This window comes from Hemiscyllium ocellatum, chromosome 19 (assembly GCF_020745735.1).
Source record: "Hemiscyllium ocellatum isolate sHemOce1 chromosome 19, sHemOce1.pat.X.cur, whole genome shotgun sequence".
NCBI classification, from domain to species: domain Eukaryota; kingdom Metazoa; phylum Chordata; class Chondrichthyes; order Orectolobiformes; family Hemiscylliidae; genus Hemiscyllium; species Hemiscyllium ocellatum.
Genome location: NC_083419.1, coordinates 69,941,761 through 69,962,810, shown reverse-complemented (window position 1 = coordinate 69,962,810; position 21,050 = coordinate 69,941,761). Strand labels below are relative to the sequence as shown.

The following is a 21,050-nucleotide window of genomic DNA, read 5'->3' as shown; positions in this document are numbered from 1 at the left end:
CTCACAGTTTGCAGAAAGAATGGTTGTCACTCCCAGGTTACAGGAGGACTGTCGGTCACTCCCTGGTTACAGGAGCACTGACTGTCACTCCCAGGTTACGGGAGTACTGACTGTCACTCCAGGGTTACAGGAGGGAAGACTGTTACTCCCAGGTTACAGGAGGACTGACAGTCGCTCACAGTTTACAGGTGGACCGACTTTTATTCCCAGGTTAGAGGTGGACAGACTGTCACTCCCAGGTTGCAAGAGGTCAGACTGTCTGAGGACTGACTGTCACTCCCATGTTGCAGGAGTACTGACTGTCACTGCCAGGTTACAGGAGGACAGACCATCGCTCCCAGGTTACAGGAGGACTGACTGTCACTTCTGATTTACAGGAGGACTGACTGTCACTCCCAGGTTGCAGGAGGACAGACTGTCACTCACAATTTGCTGGAAGAACGCTTGTCACTCCCACGTTACAGGAGGACAGACTGTCACTCCCAGGTTACAGGAGAACTGACTGTCACTCCCAGGTCACAGGAGGGCAGACTGTCGCTCCCAGGTTACAGGAGCACTGACTGTCACTCCCAGGTGACAGGAGGACAGACCGTCACTCCCAGGTTACAGGAGGACTGACTGTCACTGGCAGTTTACTGGAGGACTGACTGTCACTCCCAGGTTACTGTACTATCTGTCACTCCCAGGTTGCAGGAGTACTGCCGGTCACTCCCAGGTTACATGAGGAACACTTGTCACTCCCAGTTTGCAGGAGGACTGACTGTCACTCCCAGGTTACTGGAGGACAGACTGTCACTCCCAGGTTACCGGACTGACTGTCACTCCCAGGTTGCAGGAGGACAGACTATCACTCCCAGGTTACAGGAGGACAGTCTGTCACTCGCAAGTTGAATGACCACTGGCTGTCACTCTCAGGCTACAGGAGGACTGACGGTCACTCCCAGATTACAGGAGGACAGTCTGTCACTCCCAAGTTGCAGGAGTACTGACTGTCACTCCCAGGTTACAGAAGGACAGACTGTCACTCCCAGATTGCAGGAGTACTGACTGTCCCTCCCCGGTTGCAGGAGGACAGCTTGTCTCTGCCCGGTTACAGGGGGACTGACTGTCTCTCCCAGGTTACAGGAGGACTGACTGTCCCTCCCAGGTGACAGGAGGACAGACTGTCACTCCCAGGCTACAGGAGGACAGACTGTCACTCCCAGGCTACAGGAAGACTGACTGTCACTCCCAGGCTACAGAAGGACAGTCTGTCACTCCCAGGTTACAAGAGGACAGACTGGCGCTCCCAGGTTACTGGAGAACTGACTGTCACTCCCAAGTTACAGGAGGACTGACTCTCACTCCCAGGTGACAGGAGGACAGACTGTCACTCCCAGGTGACAGGAGGACAGACCGTCACTCCCACGTTACAGGAGGACTGATTGTCACTGGCAGGTTACAGAAGGACAGACTGTCACTCCCAGATTGCAGGAGTACTGACTGTCCCTCCCCGGTTGCAGGAGGACAGCTTGTCTCTGCCCGGCTACAGGGGGACTGACTGTCACTCCCAGGTTACAGGAGGACTGACTGTCCCTCCCAGGTGACAGGAGGACAGACTGTCACTCCCAGGCTACAGGAAGACAGACTGTCACTCCCAGGCTACAGAAGGACAGTCTGTCACTCCCAGGTTACAAGAGGACAGACTGGCGCTGCCAGGTTACTGGAGAACTGACTGTCACTCCCAAGTTACAGGAGGACTGACTCTCACTCCCACGTTACAGGAGGAATGACTGTCACTGGCAGGTTACAGGAGGACAGACTGTCACTCACAGTTTGCAGAAAGAATGCTTGTCACTCCCAGATTACAGGAGGACTGTCGGTCACTCCCTGGTTACAGGAGCACTGACTGTCATTCCCAGGTTACGGGGGTACTGACTGTCACTCCCAGGTTACAGGAGGACAGTCCGTCACTCCCAGGTTGCAGGAGGACCGACTGTCACTCCCAGGTTGCAGGAGGCCAGACTGTCACTCCAGGGTTACAGGAGGGTAGACTGTTACTCCCAGGTTACAGGAGGACTGACAGTCGCTCACAGTTTACAGGTGGACCGACTTTTATTCCCAGGTTACAGGTGGACAGACTGTCACTCCCAGGTTGCAAGAGGTCAGACTGTCTGAGGACTGACTGTCACTCCCATGTTGCAGGAGTACTGACTGTCACTGCCAGGTTACAGGAGGACAGACTGTCACTCCCAGGTCACAGGAGGGCAGACTGTCACTCCCAGGTTGCAGGAGGACAGACTGTCACTCACAATTTGCTGGAAGAACGCTTGTCACTCCCAGGTTACAGGAGGACTGTCTGTCACTCCCAGGTTGCAGGAGGACAGACTGTCACTCCCAGGTTACAGGAGAACTGACTGTAACTCCCAGGTCACAGGAGGGCAGTCTGTCACTCCCAGGTTGCAGGAGGATGGACTGTCGCTCCCAGGTTACAGGAGGCCAGACTGTCACTCCCAGGTTGCAGGAGGACAGACTGTCACTCTCAGGTTACAGGAGCACTGACTGTCACTCCCAGGTGACAGGAGGACTGACTGTCACTGGCAGTTTACTGGAGGACTGACTGTCACTCCCAGGTTACTGTACTATCTGTCACTCCCAGGTTGCAGGAGTACTGCCGGTCACTCCCAGATTACATGAGGAACACTTGTCACTCCCAGTTTGCAGGAGGACTGACTGTCACTCCCAGGTTACTGGAGGACAGACTGTCACTCCCAGGTTACCGGACTGACTGTCACTCCCAGGTTGCAGGAGGACAGACTATCACTCCCAGGTTACAGGAGGACAGTCTGTCACTCGCAAGTTGCATGACCACTGGCTGTCACTCCCAGGCTACAGGAGGACTGACGGTCACTCCCAGATTACAGGAGGACAGTCTGTCACTCCCAAGTTGCAGGAGTACTGACTGTCCCTCCCCGGTTGCAGGAAGACAGCTTGTCTCTGCCCGGTTACAGGGGGACAGACTGTCACTCCCAGGCTACAGGAGGACAGACTGTCACTCCCAGGCTACAGGAAGACTGACTGTCACTCCCAGGTTGCAGAAGGACAGTCTGTCACTCCCAGGTTACAAGAGGACAGACTGGCGCTCCCAGGTTACTGGAGGACTGACTGTCACTCCCAAGTTACAGGAGGACTGACTCTCACTCCCAGGTGACAGGAGGACAGACTGTCACGCCCAGGTGACAGGAGGACAGACCATCGCTCCCACGTTACAGGAGAACTGACTGTCACTGGCAGGTTACAGGAGGACAGACTGTCACTCACAGTTTGCAGAAAGAATGCTTGTCACTCCCAGGTTACAGGAGGACTGTCGGTCACTCCCAGGTTACAGGAGGACAGTCCGTCACTCCCAGGTTGCAGGAGGACAGACTGTCACTCCCAGGTTGCAGGAGGCCAGACTGTCACTCCAGGGTTACAGGAGGGAAGACTGTTACTCCCAGGTTACAGGAGGACTGACAGTCGCTCACAGTTTACAGGTGGACCGACTTTTATTCCCAGGTTACAGGTGGACAGACTGTCACTCCCAGGTTGCAAGAGGTCAGACTGTCTGAGGACTGACTGTCACTCCCATGTTGCAGGAGTACTGACTGTCACTGCCAGGTTACAGGAGGACAGACTATCACTCCCAGGTTACAGGAGGACTGACTGTCACTTCTGATTTACAGGAGGACTGACTGTCACTCCCAGGTTGCAGGAGGACAGACTGTCACTCACAATTTGCTGGGAGAACGCTTGTCACTCCCAGGTTACAGGAGGATTGTCTGTCACTCCCAGGTTGCAGGAGGACAGACTGTCACTCCCAGGTTACAGGAGAACTGACTGTCACTCCCAGGTTGCAGGAGGCCAGACTGTCACTCCCAGGTTGCAGGAGGACAGACTGTCACTCTCAGGTTACAGGAGCACTGACTGTCACTCCCAGGTGACAGGAGGACAGACCGTCACTCCCAGGTTACAGGAGGACTGACTGTCACTGGCAGTTTACTGGAGGACTGACTGTCACTCCCAGGTTACTGTACTATCTGTCACTCCCAGGTTGCAGGAGTACTGCCGGTCACTCCCAGGTTACATGAGGAACACTTGTCACTCCCAGTTTGCAGGAGGACTGACTGTCACTCCCAGGTTACTGGAGGACAGACTGTCACTCCCAGGTTACCGGACTGACTGTCACTCCCAGGTTGCAGGAGGACAGACGATCACTCCCAGGTTACAGGAGGACAGTCTGTCACTCGCAAGTTGCATGACCACTGGCTGTCACTCCCAGGCCACAGGAGGACTGACTGTCACTCCCAGATTACAGGAGGACAGTCTGTCACTCCCAAGTTGCAGGAGTACTGACTGTCACTCCCAGGTTACAGAAGGACAGACTGTCACTCCCAGATTGCACGAGTACTGACTGTCCCTCCCCGGTTGCAGGAGGACAGCTTGTCTCTGCCCGGTTACAGGGGGACTGACTGTCACTCCCAGGTTACAGGAGGACTGACTGTCCCTCCCAGGCGACAGGAGGACAGACTGTCACTCCCAGGCTACAGGAGGACAGACTGTCACTCCCAGGCTACAGGAAGACTGACTGTCACTCCCAGGCTACAGAAGGACAGTCTGTCACTCCCAGGTTACAAGAGGACAGACTAGCGCTCCCAGGTTACTGGAGGACTGACTGTCACTGCCAAGTTACAGGAGGACTGACTCTCACTCCCAGGTGACAGGAGGACAGACTGTCACTCCCAGGTGACAGGAGGACAGACTGTCACTCCCACGTTACAGGAGGACTGATTGTCACTGGCAGGTTACAGGAGGACAGACTGTCACTCACAGTTTGCAGAAAGAATGGTTGTCACTCCCAGGTTACAGGAGGACTGTCGGTCACTCCCTGGTTACAGGAGCACTGACTGTCACTCCCAGGTTACGGGAGTACTGACTGTCACTCCCAGGTTACGGGAGTACTGACTGTCACTCCCAGGTTGCAGGAGGACAGACTGTCACTCCCAGGTTGCAGGAGGCCAGACTGTCACTCCAGGGTTACAGGAGGGTAGACTGTTACTCCCAGGTTACAGGAGGACTGACAGTCGCTCACAGTTTATAGGTGGACCGACTTTTATTCCCAGGTTACAGGTGGACAGACTGTCACTCCCAGGTTGCAAGAGGTCAGACTGTCTGAGGACTGACTGTCACTCCCATGTTGCAGGAGTATTGACTGTCACTGCCAGGTTACAGGAGGACAGACTATCACTCCCAGGTTACAGGAGGACTGACTGTCACTTCCGATTTACAGGAGGACTGACTGTCACTCCCAGGTTGCAGGAGGACTGTCTGTCACTCCCAGGTTACAGGAGAACTGACTGTCACTCCCAGGTCACAGGAGGGCAGACTGTCACTCCCAGGTCACAGGAGGGCAGACTGTCACTCTCAGGTTGCAGGAGGATGGACTGTCGCTCCCAGGTTACAGGAGGCCAGACTGTCACTCCCAGGTTGCAGGAGGCCAGACTGTCACTCCAGGGTTACAGGAGGGAAGACTGTTACTCCCAGGTTACAGGAGGACTGACAGTCGATCACAGTTTACAGGTGGACCGACTTTTATTCCCAGGTTACAGGTGGACAGACTGTCACTCCCAGGTTGCAAGAGGTCAGACTGTCTGAGGACTGACTGTCACTCCCATGTTGCAGGAGTACTGACTGTCACTGCCAGGTTACAGGAGGACAGACTATCACTCCCAGGATACAGGAGGACTGACTGTCACTTCTGATTTACAGGAGGACTGACTGTCACTCCCAGGTTGCAGGAGGACAGACTGTCACTCACAATTTGCTGGGAGAACGCTTGTCACTCCCAGGTTACAGGAGGAGTGTCTGTCACTCCCAGGTTGCAGGAGGACAGACTGTCACTCCCAGGTTACAGGAGAACTGACTGTCACTCCCAGGTTGCAGGAGGCCAGACTGTCACTCCCAGGTTGCAGGAGGACAGACTGTCACTCTCAGGTTACAGGAGCACTGACTGTCACTCCCAGGTGACAGGAGGACAGACCGTCACTCCCAGGTTACAGGAGGACTGACTGTCACTGGCAGTTTACTGGAGGACTGACTGTCACTCCCAGGTTACTGTACTATCTGTCACTCCCAGGTTGCAGGAGTACTGCCGGTCACTCCCAGGTTACATGAGGAACACTTGTCACTCCCAGTTTGCAGGAGGACTGACTGTCACTCCCAGGTTACTGGAGGACAGACTGTCACTCCCAGGTTACCGGACTGACTGTCACTCCCAGGTTGCAGGAGGACAGACGATCACTCCCAGGTTACAGGAGGACAGTCTGTCACTCGCAAGTTGCATGACCACTGGCTGTCACTCCCAGGCCACAGGAGGACTGACTGTCACTCCCAGATTACAGGAGGACAGTCTGTCACTCCCAAGTTGCAGGAGTACTGACTGTCACTCCCAGGTTACAGAAGGACAGACTGTCACTCCCAGATTGCACGAGTACTGACTGTCCCTCCCCGGTTGCAGGAGGACAGCTTGTCTCTGCCCGGTTACAGGGGGACTGACTGTCACTCCCAGGTTACAGGAGGACTGACTGTCCCTCCCAGGCGACAGGAGGACAGACTGTCACTCCCAGGCTACAGGAGGACAGACTGTCACTCCCAGGCTACAGGAAGACTGACTGTCACTCCCAGGCTACAGAAGGACAGTCTGTCACTCCCAGGTTACAAGAGGACAGACTAGCGCTCCCAGGTTACTGGAGGACTGACTGTCACTGCCAAGTTACAGGAGGACTGACTCTCACTCCCAGGTGACAGGAGGACAGACTGTCACTCCCAGGTGACAGGAGGACAGACTGTCACTCCCACGTTACAGGAGGACTGATTGTCACTGGCAGGTTACAGGAGGACAGACTGTCACTCACAGTTTGCAGAAAGAATGGTTGTCACTCCCAGGTTACAGGAGGACTGTCGGTCACTCCCTGGTTACAGGAGCACTGACTGTCACTCCCAGGTTACGGGAGTACTGACTGTCACTCCCAGGTTACGGGAGTACTGACTGTCACTCCCAGGTTGCAGGAGGACAGACTGTCACTCCCAGGTTGCAGGAGGCCAGACTGTCACTCCAGGGTTACAGGAGGGTAGACTGTTACTCCCAGGTTACAGGAGGACTGACAGTCGCTCACAGTTTATAGGTGGACCGACTTTTATTCCCAGGTTACAGGTGGACAGACTGTCACTCCCAGGTTGCAAGAGGTCAGACTGTCTGAGGACTGACTGTCACTCCCATGTTGCAGGAGTATTGACTGTCACTGCCAGGTTACAGGAGGACAGACTATCACTCCCAGGTTACAGGAGGACTGACTGTCACTTCCGATTTACAGGAGGACTGACTGTCACTCCCAGGTTGCAGGAGGACAGACTGTCACTCACAATTTGCTGGAAGAACGCTTGTCACTCCCAGGTTACAGGAGGACTGTCTGTCACTCCCAGGTTGCAGGAGGACAGACTGTCACTCCCAGGTTACAGGAGAACTGACTGTCACTCCCAGGTCACAGGAGGGCAGACTGTCACTCTCAGGTTGCAGGAGGATGGACTGTCGCTCCCAGGTTACAGGAGGCCAGACTGTCACTCCCAGGTTGCAGGAGGACAGACTGTCACTCTCAGGTTACAGGAGCACTGACTGTCACTCCCAGGTGACAGGAGGACTGACTGTCACTGGCAGTTTACTGGAGGACTGACTGTCACTCCCAGGTTACTGTACTATCTGTCACTCCCAGGTTGCAGGAGTACTGCCGGTCACTCCCAGATTACATGAGGAACACTTGTCACTCCCAGTTTGCAGGAGGACTGACTGTCACTCCCAGGTTACTGGAGGACAGACTATCACTCCCAGGTTACAGGAGGACAGTCTGTCACTCGCAAGTTGCATGACCACTGGCTGTCACTCCCAGGCTACAGGAGGACTGACGGTCACTCCCAGATTACAGGAGGACAGTCTGTCACTCCCAAGTTGCAGGAGTACTGACTGTCACTCCCAGGTTACAGAAGGACAGACTGTCACTCCCAGATTACAGTACTACCTGTCACTCCCAGGTTGCAGGAGCTCTGGCTGTCACTCCCAGGTTACAGGAGGACAGACTGTCACTCCCAGGTTGCAGGAGGACTGACTGTCACTCCCAGGTTACAAGAGGCCTGACTGTCCCCCCTGGGTTACAGGAGGATTGACTGTCCCTCACAGTTTACAGGAGGACAGACTGTTGCTCCCAGGTTACAGGGGGACAGACTGTCGCTCCCAGGTAACTGGAGGACAGACTGTCCCTCCCAGGTTACAGGAGGACAGACTGTCACTGCCAGGGTACAGGAGGACAGACTGTCACTTCCAGGGTACAGGAGGACAGACTGTCCCTCCCAGGTTACAGGAGGACAGACTGTCACTGCCAGGGTACAGGAGGACTGACTGTCACTTCCAGGGTACAGGAGGACAGACTGTCCCTCCCAGGTTACAGGAGGACGGACTGTCACTGCCAGGGTACAGGAGGACAGACTGTCACTTCCAGGTTACAGGAGGACAGACTGTCACTGCCAGGTTACAGGAGATCTTATCATGTCCCACAAGGGTCTGACTATTCTTTCTGGGTACCCTGGACTACCCTTCTCCTAATAGGTCTCACCATCATTCCCAACTCCGAAGGAAGACTGCATTTTACTCTCGGAGGTCTGACTGTCACTTTAGCTGATGTCCGGCCACACTCCCACCATGAGGTCTGACTGTCAGTGCCAACTCACAGGGAGATTCGAGTTATGCTGGAAATGCACAGCAAGTCAGGCAGCATCCGAGGAGCAGGAAAATCGACATTTCGGGCAAAAGTCCGTCATCAGGAAAAGGGCTTTTGCCCGAAATGCTGATTTCCCTGCTCCTTGGATGCCGTCTGACCTGCTGTGTTGTTCCAGCACCACTCTAATCTAGACTCTGATCTCCAGCATCTGCAGTCCTCAATTTCTGCAACTTAAAGGGAGTCTGTTTGTCATTCCCCAACTTAAAGGAGGGCTGACTCTCTGTCCCAACTTACAGGAAATTTGACCATCATTCTCAAGTGTCAGGGAGTCTGGCAGTTATGCTCTACTTACAGGCAACATCTGACTGCTCCCCCCAAATCATGGGTGGTCTGATTGTTACACCCACATGATGTTTGCCTGTCACTCCCAGCTCATCAGAGGCTTATAGACCAGTTAGTTACGCTTCTATCGTGAGGAAATTGCTGGAGTCAATCATAAGGGAGGGAGAAATCTGAAGTTGTTCAATTTGGAACGGGGGATAAGAGAACAGGATGCGATATAAATGGAAAAATGCTGCAGCAAGCTGCAACCCAGAAGGACTGGCTGGTATCTGTGTGCAAAACGCAGAAAACTATCACACAGGGACAGCAGGTTAATCAGGAAGGCTCATGGAATGTTGGCCCTTATTTCAAGGAGGTTGGAGTATAAGAGTAAGGAAATCTTAGTGCAACTGTACACGGTGCTGGTGAGACCACATCTGGAGTGCTGAGAGCAACTTGGTTCCTTTATTTAAGGAAAAATATAATTTCTTTGGAGGCAGTTCAGAGAAGGTTCATAAAGATGTCCCAGATATTGGGGGGGGGGTGGGATTGTCCTTATGAGCAAAGGCTAACAGGAAGAAACTCTCCTCACTGGAGTTGAGAACAATGGGAGATGATCCCATTGAAACAGAAAGAATTCTTAAGGAACTCCACTACCACCTGATGAAGGAGCATCGCTCCGAAAGCTAGTGCTTCCAATTAAACTTGTGGGACTATAACCTGGGGTTGTGATTTTTAACTTCGTACACCCCAGTCCAACACCGACATCTCCAAATCTTAAGGAGATTGACAGCGTAAATGCTGAGAGGCTGCTTCCCCCATGGGAGAGTCCAGCACCAGAGGGTACAGTCTCGGAATAAAGGGACACCAATTTCGGATACAGATCAGGACAAGTTTCTTCTCTCAGAGGGTTATGAGTCTTTGGAATTCCTTGCCTCAGAGAGCTGTGGGGGCAGAGTCCTTGTGTATATTTAAGACTGAGATGGATAGATTTTTGATTAGTAATGGTTATAAAGAATGTTGGATCAGCTCTGATCCTAGTGGAGGGTGGAGCAGGTTTGCAGGGATGAACAGCCCACTCCTGGTCCTATTTCTAATGGTTTTCGTACGGTCTTTATCTCTTATTTTTATTTTCTGTCCAGAATGCAATGACAATGAGGAAATACCAAGGAGTAAAAGGAAGGAGTCCACAGGCAGTACGAGGCTGATGGTATGTTCAGTATTTCTCTCCATCCAGCCAAACAACTGAGCTTATGCTTCAATGACGGCGATTTGATACTTGGGGGCTGTTCATCAAAGGGACTGCTTTGGTACTCTGAGTCAATGTCTGACTGAAACTGGGAATTACTGGACTGGGATTAGAAATTGCTGGACTGGAATTAGGAATTGCTGGACTCGGATTAGGAATCACTGGACTGGGATTAGGAATCACAGGACTGGAATTAGGAATTGCTGGACTCGGATTAGGAATCACTGGACTGGGATTAGGAATTACTGGACTCGGATTAGGAATCACTGGATTGGCACCAGGAACCAGAATAACAAGCAGATTTTTCCCTGTAGCTTCCAGTTACTGTGACTAATAATGTGTCCTATGCTGCCTTTGCAACCTGATTCCCATGGTGATGAACTGTCTGATCGTCCCCCTCCCCAAAGTATCCCTAACCTCCCCCTGCCATGTCTCGGAGCCCCTTGTCTTGTGTCGTTCTTTGTCCAGGCAAGCTCATACGAATCTTATAGTTGAGAGTGTGGTGCTGGGAAAGCACAGCAGGTCAGGCAGCATCCGAGGAGCAGGAAAATTGACGTTTCGGGTAAGAGTCCTTTATCAGGAATGAGCCTCATCCTACTCCTCAGATACTGCCTGACCTGCTGTGCTTTTCTAGTACCCAACTCTTGACTCTGATCTCCAGCATCTGCAGTTCTCACTTCCTCCCCTTGGAGTCTTATAGTTGCTCTGTATCAGATCGATAGCTGTGGGGGTTGGTTTATTTCTCCTGGGATGGGGTGATAGCGTAGAGGATGTGGGTATTTGAGATTTTTAGTGATACTGGGTTGAGGGGGGATTTGTTAGTGTGTAGCAACGACCTGGGAAATTAGGAATCATTCCAGCCTTTGGTTCTCATCATGGAATCCGTATAGCGTGGAAACAGGCCATTTGGCCCAACAAGTCCACACTAACCCTCTGAAGGATAACCCACCCAGAGCCATGACTCGACATTTAACCTCCAACTAATGCACCTACCCACATATCCCTAAACAGTATGGGCGGTTTAGCATGGTCAGTGCACCAACCTGCACATCTTTTGGATTGTGGGAGGAAACCGGAGCAGACACAGGGAGAATGTGCAAGCTCGAGGCTGGAATCGAACCCGGGTCCCTAACGTTGTGAGGCAGCAGTGCTAACCACTGAGCCACTGTTTAGTAAGTAAATCGAGAGGCAAAGGTCTGCTTGTTGGTCTGTAGTCTTCGTATCTGCTGTACCAGGGGCATAAGTTAAAACTGGCGAGACTGGTGGAGAGTTACAGTCAAGCATTGAAAATTTTCACAGCAATGGAACTAAATCCACAGCCTGTTCAACTTCATTATGGCAGCGCTCTGCTAGTGTCTCATCTCTGAGTATGAGCTTGCCCCATTACAGCAGCTATATCAGCAGCATGGTGGGGAGAATAACTAAATGCTGCCCCTGTCATCTTGCTCTGTGATAAGTCCATATTCCAAATTTATCACCACCCTATCTGAGGCAGCAGTTCCCTGTTTGTCCGACAGGGAGTTCAAAGGATACTGGTGAAACACCTGGGTGTTTACAGACATTTGGGAATTTCATTGCCATTTTCCAAATTAGCAGGGTTTGTAAAACTTAGCTGTTAAAAGTGATATTAGCCTCCTGCCTCCTGCCTCCTATACCTCAGGTTGGGTCCAGTGTCTGCACAGCAAGATCCCAAATCAGGACAGTGATGCAATATTCCAGTTTACACTGACTGCAGAGCAATGAACTCTGGGAAGTCAAGGTGGTGGAGGGGTACAGGTTAGCAAGGAGGTGACAGTGAGAACGTAGACTGCTGGAATGAACAAGGTGGAAGGGGAGGTCTGCAGGATCATTCTGGAAACTAAATAGGAAAATTGAACACTTCCTGAGCATGAAGGGAAAAACACTCAGCCACAGGGACTGGTCAAAGCACTTTTTATATTAGTGACAACTATTTCTAAACAGAATCACAGGGAGTCAGATTGGGTTAATAAAGAATCAACCCAGACAATGAGTCCAGAAACCAACCTCTGCTCTATAAATCCCTCTGCTTCCATCGATTGTAGGAACAGGAGTACTTGGAACAGGAGTACTTGGAACAGGAGTACTTGGAACAGGAGTACTGCTTGGCACACCTCCTCATTCCTGAAGAAGGGCTTATGCCCAAAACATCGATTCTCCTGCTTCTTAGATGCTGCCTGACCTGCTGCGCTTTTCCAGCAACACATTTTTCAGCTCTGATCTCCAGCATCTGCAGTCCTCACTTTCTCCACAGGAGTACAGGGCAACCTGAAATTGAACAGGCTGTGGATTCAGTTCTATTGCTGTGAAAATTTTCAATGCTTGACTGTAACTCTCCATCCCTCATCTGGTCTCTCCAGTTTTAAGTTATGCCCCTGGTACAGCAGATATGAAGACTACAGACCAACAAACAGATCATTACATCTCTATCCACTTTGTAAACAGGTGGCATGGTGGCTCAGTGGTTGGCACTGCTGCCTCATCGCGCCAGGGATCCCGGGTTCAATTCCAGCCTTGGGTGTGGAATATGCACAGTGTTCCCGTGTCTGTGTGGGTTTTGCACCAGAATGGCACGTGCGGGGAGTATTTCATTTGGATCATTGAATGTTCAGATAATACAGTTTACCCAAGCATCGGGACTTTGAGATCTTGAGATGAAGTTTGAATAATCGAGGTCGCCCTGTAGACCATTCAGCCCCTCGAGCCTGTTCCACCATTCAGTGAGAACATAGCTGATCTGTGGCCTGACTCCATCTACCTGCTATTGGCCCATATCCCTCAAAAACCTTTGCTTAACAAAAAATATCCATCCCAGATTTAAAATTGACAACTGATCTAGCATTCACTGCCATCTGTGGAAGAGAGTTCCAAACATCAACCATCCTTTCTGTGTCAGAGTGCTTCCGAACATGTCTCCTAAACAGACTGGCCTTAGTTCTCAGACTATGCCCCCTATTTTTCTACAATCCTCAACCAGTCGAAATAGTTTATCTTTGCCTACTCTGCCTTTTTTTGTTAATATTTTGAAGACTTCAATCAGATCAGCCCTTAACCTTCTAAATTCTAGAGAAAACAGACCTAATTTGTGTAAATAAAATTCAGAACTGTGGATGCTAGAAATCTGAAACACAAAACAGAAATTGTTGGAGAAATTCAGTAGGTCTGGCAACATCAGCGGAGAGGGTAACAGAGTTAATACTTTACATCTAGTGACCCTTCTTCAGAATTAGTTTATAACATTACAGTATCATCTACACTGTCCACAGTGCTGCCTAAATTTGAGTCATTAGCAAATTTGGTTATAAGAAGTTTGATGCCATTATCTGAGCCATTAATAAATAACCTTGTGGGTTCCAAATCCCCACCATCTTCTGTTTATCGTCACTCTAAACCTTCTGTCCTTTGCCCAAAATCTCTACCCCAAGGTCATTGATCTTTCCATCAAGGGGAGGACTGCTTACCCTAACTATGCCCCTCATTATTTTAGATATCTCAATCATCTCCCCTATCAATCTCTGCTCTAAGGAAAGCAAGCAAACCTGGCCAATCTCTCATCATCACTGAAACTCGCCAGCCCAGGCAACATCCTGGTAAATCTCCTCTGCATCCTCTCCAGTAATGTGGATTCCCGAATTGCACATAACACTCTGGCTATGGCCTGTGAGGTGGTAGGAGTAGAAAGTCTTATAACATTTAAGAAGTACTTAAGAAGTGAAGTGGTGGATAATGTGGAGGGCTGTTGTAGTTTGCAACAGGACATTGACAGGATGCAGAGCTGGGCTGATAAGTGGCAGATGGAGTTCAACCTGGAAAAGTGTGAAGTGATTCACTTTGGGAGGTCAAATTTGAATGCAGAACACAGGATTAAAGGCAGGATTCTTGGCAGTGTGGAGGAACAGAAGGATCTTGGGATCTATGTCCATAGATCCCTCAAAGTTGCCACCCAGGTTGATAGAGTTGTTAAGGAGGCATGTGGTGTGTTAGCTTTCATTAGCAGGGAATTGTGTTTAAGAGCCGCGAGGTTATGCTGCAGCTTTATAGAGTCCCGGTTAGACCACACTTGGAATATTGTGTTCAGTTCTCATCGCCTCATTACGGGAAGGATGTAGAAGCTTTAAAGAAGATAGAGAGGATATTTACCAGAATGCTGCCTGGACTGGAGGGCATGTCTTCTGAAGAAAGGTTGAGAGAGCTAGGGCTTTTCTTATTGGAGTTGTACAAGATGATGAAAGGCATAGATAGATTGGATAGCCAGAGAATTTTCCCAGGGGGAAAATGGATATCATGTGGGGACACAATTGGAGGAAGGTTTAGGGGAGATGTCAGAGGTAGGTTCTATGCACAGAGAGTGGTAGGTGCATGGAATGCACTGCCAGCACTGGTAGTAGAGTCAGATACATTAGAACATAGAACATAGAACAGTGCAGCACAGAACAGGCTCTTAAGCCCACGATGTTGTGCCGACCATTGATCCTCATACAAGGTAAACCTAATGTATGAACCCTCAAATTTCTGTGACCATATGCATGTCCAGCAGTCTCTTAAATTTCCCCAATGACCTCGCTTCCACAACTGCTGCTGGCAACGCATTCTATGCTCTCACAACATTAGGGACATTTATGTGATTTTTGGATAGGCATTTGGAAAATAGTACAATGAGGGGTATGTAGATTAGCTTGATTTTAAATAGAACAAAAGGTTGGCACAACATTGAGGGCCGAAGGGCCTGTATTGTGCTGTACTGTTCTATGTCAGTGTTCAGTTTGGATGTGCACTTGCGATGCCAAAGTACACGATGTCAAATGGTGAAAAACTTGCTGTCGAATTACTAGATGGTTGTTATTGACTGACACACATACTTGATGGCCTGAAGGACATTTTTCTGTGCTGTAGACTTCCATGACTCAACGACCTGCTCACTGTTTTAAATTAATAAAAATGAATGAATGCAAATAAGTGAGGCACGAACACTGATCCCTGTAGGGCACCACTGGTCACATCCTGCCAACTTGAGTATCTACTCACTATCCTTACTTTATGCCCCTGTCACTGAACCAAGTTCCCAGCACTTCAGTCATGTGTCCTCAGCACTGCAGGCTTTCGACTGGGTTTTCATTGAGCTTCTTGGTCAGGGAGGACTGCAGCTGCTGTCGATCAGAGTCAAGAATGTGGTGCTGGAAAAGCACAGCAGGTCAGGCAGCAGCCGAGGAGCAGGAGAGTCACTATTTTGGACATAAGCCCTTCATCAGGATTAATGCCTTCCTTGGATGCTGCCTGACCTGCTGTGCTTTTCCAGTATTACACTCTTGACCCCATCCAGAATATAACATTATTTTGTCAGTCTGGAGTCAGATTGTAACAGTACAAATTATCCAATAGCCTGAACCTTCCCTACTTTACTCCATCAGCAACTGACCAAAAATTCCTTCAGGAAGCAAATCTCTCCTTTAAAGATACAATGAAAAACAGAAACAGAGATTCTATACTGTATACAGTGAGTACAATGACACACTGTATGCACTGTGCACAGTGATATTAATCCTGTACACACCATGTGCAGTGACATCTACCCTGTATACGCTGTTTCACCTCTCCTGAAGTTTCCGGTCCTGTGTATGGCCAGCACCTTTGTCCTCTGCCTTAACAAGAACTCATGGTTCAGCTTCCTGACCAGGAACTGATGAAGGGCTTATGGCCGAAACGTTGATTCTCCTGCTCCTTGGATGCTGCCTGACCTGCTGTGTTTTTCTAGCACCACACTCTCAACCCTGATCTCCAGCAACTGCAGTCCTCATGTTCTCCTAGTTAAATTTGAGCTGGCTCCAGTAACTTTTATTTTTAAAGTAGATAATGTGAGAAGTTCAGGGGCTTGCTGAAATAATCTAACCCAAAAATTCCATGGTTTTGAACAAACAGCAATTAACTTTCCTGGACAGTGTTTCTAAACAGAAAATCTACAATAAATGTGCAACTTACTTTAAAGACCCTGAATCAACATATGGTAAATTTGGGGAATAAACTGATTGAACATCAAACAGCAAAATGTGATCAAGACCAATCCTATCACATTGATTTCTCAATCATCTCAGATTTGATGACCTCCAGTATAATTATCATCTGGGAGAGTTACTGATAAATCTGTGGGAACTATCTTGATCATGTTTTGCTCTTTGATGTATTCCACAGGCTGTTCAATTATAGTATCATTCGTTCATCAGCGGTCTCTCACAGATGAGGATGACTCTTCCACTCTCAGGGAGGCTGGGTGGGTGGGTGGCCATAAAATTTGACGCAACTACTGCAGGCTCTATTACACTTGAGGCAGAAGGTTGTCATGGGAAGGGGTGGGTTGAGCGTTGCTATGGCAGCACACTCCTTAACGCTGTTCTCTCCTAGCTTTTGCTTCTTCCTAATGGAAGGGCCCATGGTGCTTGACGCCTTCCCTGATCCTCCTCCTTCACTTTTGACGGTCTTGGGCCAATGATTCCCAATTGTCCGTGGGAATGCTGTACTTTGTCAGTGAGGCCTTGAGGGTATCCCTGAAGCACTCCCTCTGTCCACCTTGGCCTCGCCTGCTGTTTCAAAGCAGGGAATACAGCACCTGGTTGGAGAGTCTCTGTATACTCATGCTCTCACACACACCAGCTCCCAGTCTTACTGCCCGTTGCCCTTCTTGGTCAGTAACCTTTAAACTGTTCTCACTGACTTCTTCAAAAACTCCTAATTCTGTGCAGAATGCATTTAACCGCCAACTGTTTGGAAGTGAATGTGCCCTGAATGTTATATTATCACAGAACGTTGGCATGTGCAGCACGCAGGATGCGTCTGGGAGGAAGGCAAAATCACAGCAAGCAGTGGCAAACTCTTCTGATGAGCCAATCGCTAGATGCCTGGATATGGAGGAAGGGCCAAGCCAGCTGCAGTCTCCATGGCCCTACTCCAGTGGCAAGTTCAAGAATGGTAATTCTCTGTGTGTTATTGCTCAACTGTCATTTTCTTTCGTACAATTTTCTATCCTAGCTCTAGGTCTATCATTCGTTATCTCCTGGTTGTCCCCGGATACTGGATCCCTCCTGACTCTGGGATCAACCTCTCCCCAAATCTGAGATTGGTCCTCTCTCTGATTCTGAAATCCATCACGCCCTCATTCCTGGGATTGATTGCTCCCTGACTCTGGGATCCAATGCTTCCTCATTCCTGGGATTGATTGCTCCCTGACTCTGGGATCGGATCCTCTCTCTGACTCTGGGATCCAATGCTTCCTCATTCTGGGATTGATTGTTGCCTGACCCTAGGATCTACCTCTGGGATTGGTCCTTGAGTCTTACATGAGTACTAGGCACTTCGGCCCATCATGTCTATGCTGACCAACATACACCAAGCTTCATGTTTACCTGCACTTGTCTAAAGCCTGCTAAGCCATGGCAAATGCCATTTGTCCAAATGCCCCTTAAATGTTGCAAGAGTACTTGCCTCTACCACCCTCTCAGTCAGAGCATTCCATACTACTACCACCCTCTGTGTGAAACATTTTTCCTCAGATTCCCCCTAAGCCACTTACTCCTCACTTTAAACTTATGTCCTCTGGTCTGAGACAAGTCTGCCATTGGAAGAGATTCTCACGTTCTATCCTGTCTGTGCCTCTCATAATGTTGTATATCTCAGTCAGATTCCGCCACCCCCTCCCCACCTCCCCACCTCAGCCTCCTCTGCTCCAAGGAAAACAATCCCCTACTATCCAGTCTCTCCTCGTGGATGACTTTTTAACCCAGTCAATATCCTGGTGAACCTCCTCTGCATCCTCTCTAGTTCAGTCACATCTTCTGACAATGCAGTGACCAGAACTGCCCTCACCATTCCACCTGTGGCCTAACCAATGTTTTATAAAGTTGTAACAAGGCTTCTTTGCTCCTATATTCCAGACCCCAGCTAATGAAGGTGAGCAACCTGTATGCCTTCTTCATTATCCTGTCTACCTGGGCTGACACCTTCCTCAGCACTCCTAGGGATCTACTATTCATTATGTACACCCCTCCCTTATTATACCTCCAAAAATACATCACCTCACACTTATCATGATTAAATTCTATCTGCCAGCTTTCTGCCCAATTTACCAGCTGATCAATATTAGACTGTAGCCTGAGACCATCCTCTTCACTATCAACATTACCAATTTTCGGGTCATCTGCAAACTTATTAATTAGACTTTTTACATTCACATGCAGGTCATTCAGGTCCATGACAAATAACAAGGATCCCAGCGCCAATCTCTGTGGTGCACCGCTGGTCACAGACTTCCAGTCACAAAAACAATCCTTTACCATCACCATTTGAACATAGAACATAGAACAGGACAGCACAGTACAGGCTTTTCTGCCTTTGGTGTTGTGCTGACCTTTTTCCCTAGTCTAAGATCAAACTAACCTACATACCCTTCATCTTATTATCATCCATGTGCCTATCTAAGAGTTGCTTAAACGTCCCTAATGTATCTGACTCTACCACCACTGCTGGCAGTCCATTCTACTTAACCTCTCTTCATAGTGCCCTCCATACCAGGCAGCATCCTGATGAACCTCCTCTGCACCCTCTCCAAAGCATCCACATCCTTTTGGTAATGTGGCGACCAGAACTGTACACAGTATTCCAAACTCAGCCGAACCAAAGTCCTATACAACTGTAACATGACCTGCCAACCCTTGTACTCAATACCCCATCCAATGAAGGAAAGCAAGCTGTATGCCTTCTTGACCACTCTATTGACCTACGTTTCCACCTTCAGGGAACAATGGACCTGAATACCCAGATATCTCTGTACATCAATTTTCCCCAGGGCTTTTCCATTTACCGTTTCGTTCTCTCTTGAATTGGATCTTCCAAAATGCATTACCTAGCATTTAACCAGAATGAACTCCATCTGCCATTTCTGTGCCCAACTCTCCAATCCATTTATATTTTGCTGTATTCTCTGAGAGTCCCCTTTACTATCTGCTATTCCACAATCTTAGTATAACCTGCAAACTTGCTAATCAGACCACCTATATCTTCCTCCAGATCATTTATGTTTCTCACAATCAACAGTGATCTCAGCACGGATCCTTGTGGAACACCACTGGTCACAGGTCTCCATTTTGAGAAATTCTCTTCCACTCCTACTCTCTGTCTCCTGTTGCCCAGCCAGTTCTTTATCCATCTAGCTAGTACAGTCTGGACCCCATGCAAATTCACTTATAAAACACCTTACTGAAGTTCGTGTATATGACATCTGCAGCTCTTGCCTCAAACAACTTTGTCACTTCCTCAAAGAATTCTATTAAATTGGCAAGGCATGATCTTCCCTGCACAAAACCATGTTGCCTATCACTGATAAGACCATTTTCTTTTAAATGGGAATAGATCCTATCCCTCAGTACCTTCTTCAGCAGCTTCCCTGCCACTAACGCCAGGTATTAGGTATCTCTGCCTGAGCCCCACCAATATTCTCCCTTGGCTCCCAAAGTGACCTGAGATATATCCCATCAGACCGTGGGAATTTATGCACCTTTATGCCCATTAAAACATCTCATACCTCCTCCATATTCATCTTAACATGATCTTGGACCTTACCTTTCCAAATGATATCCCCAGCTACAATGTCTTTCTCCTTTGTGAATACAGGCGAGACATACCCATCTATATCCATTGTCTCCCCTCACAGTTTTGCCCTTTTGGTCTCTAATAGGTCCCACTGTTTCCCTGATGATCCTTACTTTTAACATACTTACAAAATGCTTTGAGATTTACTTGATCACATCAGCCAAAGATATTTTCTTTTTAAGCAACATCCTGCGCTCTATGTTTTTATAGTGCCTCCTTGGTTTACATGTGCTGTACCCAACATAAGCTTCCTTCTTTTTCTTTACCAAAGTCTTGATATCCCTGACATCCAGGATTCATGATACCTGCCAATGGAGTGCATGTGAGGCTGAGTTCATCTATCATGTCATCTTACATTGACTTGCCTCTCAGTAACGTCTAACTCTCTTCCACTCTCAGCAAGTTCTTTGCTGTTTTCTTGGCTGTCCCAGTAACGACACCGCCCCTCCCCCCCTCCCCCCCCCACCCCTCCCACCCCCGCCACCCACCTCCCTTCATTTCTCTCTTTCCCTCTCTCCTCCTCCTTCTTCCCAGTTCCCTCCTGGCTCCTTATCACTCTCGCAGATGAGTGATTGTACAGCTCAACAAGTTGAATTGTCCAAGTGTTTGCTATATTCAAGGGAAGACATGGCTAACTGTGTGTGTCTTCTCTCAGGTTTAGTGGGGCTGTATAATGGTGGCCTGACCTGCTGTGTCAACGTACTGCTCCAGAGCTTCTACCTAACTCCTGAATTCACATCCACATTACAGCGGTATGTATTACACATTCACTCTCACAACAGGCAGCAATGGTGGCCATTGAAACATTCACTTCTGGTCACACCTAGTACACACACTCTGTTTATAACTGTGCTGGGAAGTTTGATGGGGACTTCACCTTCTGTTTCAGAGTAGAGGGAGGTTCACTTTCAGGTTACAAGAGTAGAGATTAAATTACAGTCTGTGTTACAACACATGAGCACATTGAGCTGAGTGTGATGGAGCTCATGCGTTGTTGCAGACAGTCTGGGTGGTTTGTGTCGATTGGAGAAGGGTGTCCTGGA

The 21,050-nt window shown here is 49.2% G+C and overlaps 1 protein-coding gene across 2 annotated transcripts in view; it reads left to right on the top strand.

Moving 5' to 3' along the window:
* usp18 (ubiquitin specific peptidase 18) overlaps nt 1-21,050 on the top strand; it is an 87,069-nt gene that overhangs the window by 18,199 nt on the left and 47,820 nt on the right. For both annotated transcript variants that reach the window (XM_060839536.1, XM_060839535.1), the window contains exons 2-4: nt 10,247-10,314; nt 17,166-17,331; nt 20,663-20,759. In XM_060839536.1, coding sequence (XP_060695519.1) covers nt 10,247-10,314; nt 17,166-17,331; nt 20,663-20,759 — 331 coding nt within the window. The remainder of the gene's footprint in view (nt 1-10,246; nt 10,315-17,165; nt 17,332-20,662; nt 20,760-21,050) is intronic.